The sequence below is a fragment of the Bacillus rossius genome, chromosome 3 (genome assembly GCF_032445375.1).
Source record: "Bacillus rossius redtenbacheri isolate Brsri chromosome 3, Brsri_v3, whole genome shotgun sequence".
In the NCBI taxonomy this organism is placed as follows: Eukaryota; Metazoa; Arthropoda; class Insecta; order Phasmatodea; family Bacillidae; genus Bacillus; species Bacillus rossius.
Window position 1 is genome coordinate 81,248,892 of NC_086332.1, and position 8,820 is coordinate 81,257,711.

The window sequence follows — 8,820 nt, forward strand, 5'->3', positions numbered from 1 at the left end:
GCATAGGATACTAAGCATATCGATGGTTATGCATGGACGAAGGCTTCCACATTTATGTTCCTCATGTGGAGATGCGGCCTGAAGTAAAAGTCTCAGAAAATGAATTAATACAAATTACATTATATTAGGAAAGTGTCTACACATTTCGTTCGTGGACAGCCCAGTGCGGGCGAATGTCGAACAGTTCACAAATGCAGCTTCCTGCCCGAGGATGGGCTCGCATGTGGCTGTCGACTATAAGAGTAGAAAAGCTATTATTAGCATAAACATGGTTGCGAAAGGAAGATTTATGTTAAGCGGTGAGCTGTTTAAAGCTGCACTTAGGTGAGGCCGGCCACGGGGCCGATGGAAAAAGACTCAAAAAACTTACGCTATGGCTGAGAAAGGCAGTTAATGTAAAGTGTTGAGGAACCCGTGGAGCACGCAATGTATCCAGCCTCTGAGTCGGCGAAGCGACGACTAGCATGCCTCCAGTGGCTCCGCACCACCAAAGGCCACGTTTTCAGCACAAAACAAATAGAACATGGAAACGATTCAGGCTGAGATTTGTGGCCTAATCGCACAATGAATAATCTTTCATTAATTAATTAAGATAAGTGAAAATATTTTAATTAATAATTAACAATTAGCAAAACATAACAAATAATTATATTTAGCGGATTGATATCCACCTGGCACGGCGGAGGAACACATGGATTTTAAATAGCGTGCGGGCGGCTGACTCATCGACTTCAGGGTCATTCTCCTCGCTGCACTACGCTCAGTGTTGCCAATCTGCGGGTAATTACCCGAATTTCGGGTATTTTCAACTAGTGCGGGGAAAATTGCGAGTATTCTCTGGTTTCGGGTAAAATGAGGGTATTTTTGTACAATGAGAAATAACACTTTTGATGAAGGGTAAAGTTTTTGCTGTAACCATTGGAAATATGTGTTCCAGATAATATTGTTCAACATTATATAACCTAGAATATTTATCAGTATATTTTAACCCAGGAGGAAATCATTTATGTAATTATATCTATGATTGAACTTTTAACCTAAAATTATGCCTCAGTAAATTATCCTGATATCTGTGACTATTATTTAGACATTGTTGTAGTGGTGTATGGCTATTGTTTTGCTGTGCGGGAATTTGTTATGAATAGAGGTGTAAAAGTAACGAAAAAATGTGTACCCGTATGTATTCGTTACTATAACAATTAGCATTCGTTACTTTCGTATCGTTACTCGTTACTTCTGATACCGCATAACATGCTATGTTATGTAACAGCAACGAATCGAGTCGTATTTCGTACGCGTACAGTATGACGTCACGTAAATAAAAATAAATCGAATATAAACAATTAAAAATATTTGATAATTAACAGCTTTTGATAACCAAGAAACAATTAAATCTCAATAGAGCGGCTTTATTATAATGTATCTTTTAAGATAAGGCCATAAAACGTGAAAATACGCGATAATAAAAAACAAAAACAAACATATTTATAATTTGTAAAAAATACTTTACGTTGTTTCTGTTCGAATCTAAAACTTTGTCTCACACACAATACCTTTAATAAACAGTAAAAAAAACTTGGGACGACGAATTTCCAAATTATACTTTAATTATTAAACAAACATCGTTATTTGTAACGAATAAGCGCGCGCATGCGTAAAACATACGAAAGATGCGAGTAACGAAATGCATTCGTGTGTAACGTTTCGTTACTCGTTACTAGATGCCGCACCCGTTACTCAGTAACGAATACATACGGTTTGCTACAGCTCTAGTTATGAACTGTTAGGTTGCATTCTAAACATCAATATGCATATTGTCTGAACTATAAAGTTTGATTATAAATAACAATATGGAAAAGTGGCTAGGGCTACGTCAAAATAGCGACCAAGAACCAAGTTGCAGGTGAGAAATATCTTGTTGCTGTTGTGCATGAAAAACTGAAGTGTAATGTGTAGTAATGAATGATAAAGTAGAGTAAATATCAATAAGGACAGTGAATATTTAATAAATTTTCATTTTGAACGTATATTAGCCTGCAGTTATAAGAACATGTTTCACTCAATAAATTTTTACTTTAAATCACATCCAATTTTTATTAAGTTAATTCTCTTTAATATCACGATGTCATCAAGTGATTGGAATTGTGTCTCAACTCACTATAGCAAACGAAATGGGACAACCACTCTCAGCTATTCACTCGGCATAACTCTTTCTGCTTTTAATAATAATCTTTGTTTTCATTTAATATCATTTTTAAAGAGCTTTAGCATGTAGTATGTACCAATAGATCGAATTCAATGAAAATTTGTCACATGATTATTACCTTAATGTTTTTTTGTTGAATTATTTTGTTAAAAATCGTGTTACTTTAAGTTTATTTTTTGCAGCTCTCAGTCGGCAGAAATAAGACTCCATGAATGCAATCCAGACGCAAGTTTAGATATTATAGCAGAATCTGAAGAAAAACAAAGTCATTGTGTTCTTAAAAACCCGAGAAAAAAGTTAAAAATAAGTGGGAAAATAAAAAGGACTAATAAGTTTTGTGATTCCTGGTTGCAAATACCAGAACTCAAGTCCTGGTTACAAAAATCCAACAAAACTAGCTTAGGCAATGAGTTAGCGTACTGTACAGTATGTAGAGTTGACATAACTGCACACAAGAATGATATCACTCGTCACAGTAATTCGTCAAAACACCAGTTAAACTGGCAACAAGTAAGCACTTCACACAAACTGACGAGTTTAAAATTTATAACTTCAGACGAAGTTAAAAGAGCCGAAATTAAATTAGCTGGTTTGATAGCTTCTAACAACCTACCATTCTCATTGGTTGATACATTAGTACCATTATGTGCAGATATTTTCCCTGACTCAAAGATTGCAAAAAATGTTACTTTGGGACGAACCAAAGCCACAGCAGTTGTGAAAGACGTTCTAGGTCCAGCTTTCCAATCAAAATTGCATAAGCATTTAGCTGAAGCTGGGACATTTTTGTCAATAATTATGGACGAAACCACTGACATGAGTTCTGTGAAACAGTGCGCATTTGCTGTAGTGTACTATAATAATGAAACTCACAGTGTTGTAACAAGTTTCCTGGACATGGTGAGTGTGACTTCTAGTGCAGCAACTGATTTGTTTGAGTGCCTAAAAAATTGCTTACATCTGAAAAACATTCCACTGTCAAATATTGTCGGCTTTTCTGCTGATACAACAAATGTGATGGTTGGTGAACATCATTCTGTATTTTCTTTGCTGAAAGAAAATGTGCCAGGCATTGTTTGCATAAAATGTTCATGCCACATGATTCATCTGGCTGCTTCAAAAGCTTGCTTAGTACTTCCTCGTTCAGTTGAAGATTTGCTGAGAAATCTTGGTGCTCATTTTAGTAGGAGTTACATAAGAAGAGAAAAACTGAGAGAATTTAAAATTTTTTTCCAAACAGAAATTCATAACATTCTTTCTCCAGCTGTCACACGTTGGTTGTCACTGAAGGCTTGCATTGACAGGGTTTTAGAGCAGTACTTAGCACTTGAATCATATCTTAGAGAGTCTGTCTTTGAAGATCCTTCAAGAACAACAGAAGATATGCTGAAGACCATGGAAAACAAGTATACTAAAATGCATATGGAGTTTATGTCATATGTACTTGGTCTTTTGACAAATTTCAACACGCTCTTTCAAGGTGAAATGCCATTGCTCCATCGACTCAAACCAGAAGTTGAAAGACTTCTGAAGACCCTATGCTGTAATTTTATGAGTCCATCATATGTTAAAGGCATGGATGTATTGACAATTGAACATAAAAATCCATCAAACTATGTTGCTTTAAATAAAGTATATCTTGGAATCCTTGCACAAAGTAGTTTGGACAAACTTACAGAAGATAAGAATGTTCGTGAAAATGATTTACAGTTTTTTCTAAAATCATGCCTCCAGTTTTATGTCGAGCTTGTATCACAGATCAAAAGTAGGTTTGATTTTAGTGACAAAGTGTTTGATGTTGTCAACATAGTTGAGCCTTGTGTTGCCCAGTCTTTAGAGATTCCATCAATTATGCCAGTTCTGAAGCGTTTTCCTATATTAAATGACCATGTAAGTGCTCAAGCTGTAGACCATGAATGGCGGCAACATGCGATGTTAGACCATGCAAAACTTGGTCTTGATAGTTCAAAACCAGCAGAGGAGTATTGGAAGGATGTTTTCAATCTCAAGAATGCAGCTGGAGCGAAACTCTTCGAAAATCTGGAAAAGGTATTGGGACTTCTCTTGGTTCTTCCATTCTCCAATGCATGCGTGGAAAGACTTTTCAGCACACTTAGAAACATCAAGACATATCACAGAAACAAACTATCAAATGATACTTTGGTAGCTTTGATTAGTTCAAAGGAAGGTATTGAAGCCGAGGGAGGCTGTGTTTCATTCAATCCCAGCAAGACAATGGTGAACACAAAACTGTGGAACTGAAACTACAGAACATATGGTGTTTTTATAGTAAATTTATACGATTTAAATTACAGTGTAATTTTATAAGGCAATTGGCCATAATAGAAGTTGTTTTATGTAGTGCTTATTATGTTCCAATTATATTTGTATTTATTTAATAATTTAAATGTGTACATACCTACATAAAAAAATATTTTTAATGCTTTGTAGACAGCCATTTATTATACGATAAATACCTACTTTCAAAATGGTTAAAAAGCTCACAGCATGAAATTCTTATTTTGATAAAACTGTATAAACGATAAGTTTTACGTTCCAGCTAGATGTTAAACAGGTATTGATGTTCTCGTTCAAGCTCTTGTGGGTGTCCGCCCTTAGTTACAATTTTTTTTAGGAGTGCGGGTAAAAGCGGGTATTTTTGCTTTCACATGAGGGTAAAAATGAACACCTGCATTGGCAACACTGACTACGCTGCCCCGGGGCAAGTTTGTTGCATACACTCGTCTGATGCATTGATGAAACCTAGCGGCCTGGGCGACCAAAGGGAGCACTGGTGTTCGGCGTCACATGTTACGATTTTGGAGAATCAGTTGCCCGATCCCCTCCATAGAAAAGATCCCCTCTTCCGAGAACCGAGCGAGAACATGACCTTGAAGGATTACATCGATTGAGAGGAAATTCTGCTGCTGAGTTGAGATCATGGCCAACCAGCTGAATCCACATTCAGACTACTCATGCTGGACATAATCTAAGTCAAACAGTGTGTACAAAACATGCAGAATATATTGCGAGATTTAGAGCACCAATGGGCTCTATGCAGAAACGAACCAAGTAACACATGGATGAAAACCACCCAGCGAACATGCATACATGAGGACACACCCCCTCTCCAACACGCAGGGAAACTTTGGGTGGGATTGACCCCATGGTACATAGAACATCCTGTCATACTATGCTGGCTGAGTCACAATACCTACATGGTAAGGATGGGTGGCAGTTGGCTGTGTAAAATCCGCCGTGATAACTTCAAGCACACAGTGAGTTTGGAGGACCTAGTACTGGACGAATCACAGCTCACCGCACAGGATGGCACACCGCACGCTATGCGCAAATTGTTTGGTGTAACTATCAGCCCAGATACGCCGATACAACCATGCGTCTGCCAGCTCTACAGCTATGCCCCAGAGGCGCGAATGTGTGAGGGCACATGCCAGCAAGGACACTACAACCGGATGTGATGAATAATTCGAAAGCAGGATCACCAGAGATAATAACCGAGTGAATAATGGGATATACCTAAAGTGGGCACTGCAGTATGGACGAGATAGTGCCATTTTATCACGTACCCAGCTCTGATGCACAAGAACAGCTACTTGACGGGATGAGGAATCCCACTGGCAACACTTCAAGGTGATGTCGTCGTGGATGCCCTGCAAGGATGCAGATCAAAGTTATGACCAACTCCCTGAAGGTGGGGGTCATTGTAAACAAGGTCCTCCCCATGCTGTTGGATTCAGATTAGCTAGATGTGGCAGAGTCTCCCTCCCACACCCAAGGTTGCTAGGGTTACTTTACCTCCCTGTCGAATGCAGAGTCCCGAATGTGGGTGGAAAAGCTGGACATCACACCATGGCACCACCGGCACCTTGTTCCGCGCCTCATCCATCGTGGCCTTCATCACAGGTGTGGCTCTAGATTGCCTTAAAGTAAGCTGCATGGGGGACGAGTCCCCACATGCTGTCCCTGAAGAATGAGGCGAAAGAACCATTCGCGAACACCGGAGGAGAATCACCCAATCCTGTTGCCCAGAGTGAGCTTGCAGATGGTATTAACATGGGTTTGTCTTTGACCTTGTGTTTGGGTTGTAAGAGACCGGGGGAGGGGGGGGGGGCGGGGGGAGATTATATGATGTGGTACTGCCCTACATAGGCGTGCCTACAGGGGGGGCCAGGTGGGCCATGGCCCCCCCTAATGTAATCACTCAGATCGGCATTTTCTCTAATGCGTTCATTAATATTCGTATATTCCTGGCACTGTGACACTCAAACTGTTTTTCAGTGTTGCAGTGTGGTAATTATCAATATTTCTAAACATTTTATCGTTCTGGAAATACAGCCGCCTTAGTTTATTTAAAACACGAGGTCCCTTAAAATGGCCAAGCAAAAAAAAAATTAAGAGGTTTGTTAAAGTTCCGTTGTCTGAATTGCTGTGTTTGCATTCACTAAAAAGAAGTTAATTTCAAGGTAGATCTGGACCAAGCTATTGGAAAATTCGAGAGGGAAAAATGTGTAAGTACCCTTTAAACATTGTGAAAAATGGAAAAAAAAAAAACATATTTTTTATGGAAAAAAAAAAAAACATATTTTCAAGATTGCTAAAATTATACGGATATAAATATTAACTAGTAAACATTCATATCTCGTAGATACTGCACAAAAATATAAACACGCAATGAGTGAATGTATTTAGGCTATTTAACATTCTAAATTCAGCTTCTGATTTAAAAATTTAGCAGGGCCCCCCCTAATGGAAATGTCTGGGCACGCCTATGCTGCCCTAGGCAGCAGTATAAAAAGCCCCAGTCCCAGTACTGTCTGACACTGCACAGGAGTGCACCTTGTGACATTACGGCCAGCTGCAGCCAGTAGGTATTATTATTTTTATAATACTAGCTGAATCCAAACACACAGGGATGCATCCATAGCACACACATTCCTTAGCAAATGCAGCCTCAATGTAGAGGACATATTTTTAAAGGATGGATAATATCATAATACTTTGACTGCAAGCACCAACTGTTGACAGTTGGTCGTACTAATGTGCATGTAGCCATTTTGAGATGCAATATCTACGATTATTCAGGAAAATGTGAATAACGTAGGTACACTTAAAAAAAAAGTAGTATGACTGCTATAGATGTCAGCAAAAACATGCAACGTGCAAAAGGCAATTTTTTTCAGCCTAGACGTGCTATGTCTTTATTTATTACAAAGTTTCGTAAATGAAAATACAGTTACGAGCAAAGCTAAACGTCCATTATATGATTTAAATATGTTTACACCATCCACATAGCATAAAACCAAATTTTTTGTGGAACTTACTTTTTGCAAAACATTGGTAAATAAACTTAATGTTACTTTTTAACATTCATAATCTAACGATTTGTTGCTTTCGTGAACCTATTTTTTTTCTCTTTAACTATTATAAGCTTTTGAATATTGTGAACTAATAGCATAAGCAGGTTTAATAAGCCTTGGATTTTGGCACAGCAGCATGGCAAATAGCAACATAATACCTGAATGCTGTATATATTCCATGTGTGTAACATGTGTAACTTGGTATTCTTAATGCTTATACTGCTAGCAAATCTAAAAAAAATATTTATTAACTTTGGAAAAGTGAAATAAGTTTTGAACTTGGAAATTTTTGTATGCAACAAAATGCAACAAAAAATAAAGAGGATGAAGGCCAATGCACATGCACATTAAATGAAGTTGCATACAAACACAAGATATACAACATGGCATGTGGCTATTTTCAAAGAAAAGAAAAATAATTCACATAACAAACAAATTCAGAAACATTCTAATTAATACAACTACTAGGTAGTTAAGGTAAATATTTTTTTAAATACTAAAACCAGCAAAAACATTTTCTGCTAATTGGTTTTCTCTGGGTTTACTTATACTTCATTAGCCATAAAATGTGTTAAAACATACATGGTATTGATGATATTTACCACTTTGTAGGTTCTCTAATATGAAGACTGCTGTGCTAGCTTTTCATTTTGATGTTTACCACATGCTTTAGCTTAAATAAAAAGTTTATCAATACCTATTTAATATTTCAATTCACTCCTTTATTGTTCTACCTAAATTAACTTTTAGTAGGTATGAATGTTAACTCACAGATTTTTAATAATGCGAAAGAAGTATAACTTATAACATGCATACATAAGTACATGCACTTTTTTTATACATAAAATTGCAAGTTACAAACTGATTTACAGGTTGATAAATCCAGAATCCGATGTAGAAGTTCCACTTGGTGACACTTTCAGCATACTGATTACTGAATGGTTATGGTTGCAGAGTTCACAACCAACTATCAAAAAAAAATAAAATACTGAAAATATGTTTGATTATAATTCTCATTACTGCTGCAATATATTTATTGACTTGAATCCACCTAATTGGCTTTGATATCCATTATATTTAACACTTATCTAAGACACCCTGTTGTATGTGCGTCTTTAGATGACTTATGGATAGAAATATGAGAGTTCTTGGCATGTTAAGTTCATGAAATATGTGTTAGAAAAATAATTCTGGTTTGATTTATTTACTAGCATTTGACTTCATGATTACATATCC

The 8,820-nt window shown here is 37.1% G+C and overlaps 1 protein-coding gene across 1 annotated transcript; it reads left to right on the forward strand.

Annotated features, from left to right (window-relative positions):
• Positions 1–786: 786 nt before the first annotated feature.
• LOC134530971 (uncharacterized) lies at positions 787–8,570 on the forward strand. Its single transcript, XM_063366362.1, has 2 exons — positions 787–1,903; positions 2,389–8,570. The coding sequence occupies exons 1-2, from the start codon at positions 1,851–1,853 to the stop codon at positions 4,466–4,468; spliced, it is 2,133 nt and encodes a 710-aa protein (XP_063222432.1). The 5' UTR covers positions 787–1,850; the 3' UTR covers positions 4,469–8,570.
• Positions 8,571–8,820: the final 250 nt, after the last annotated feature.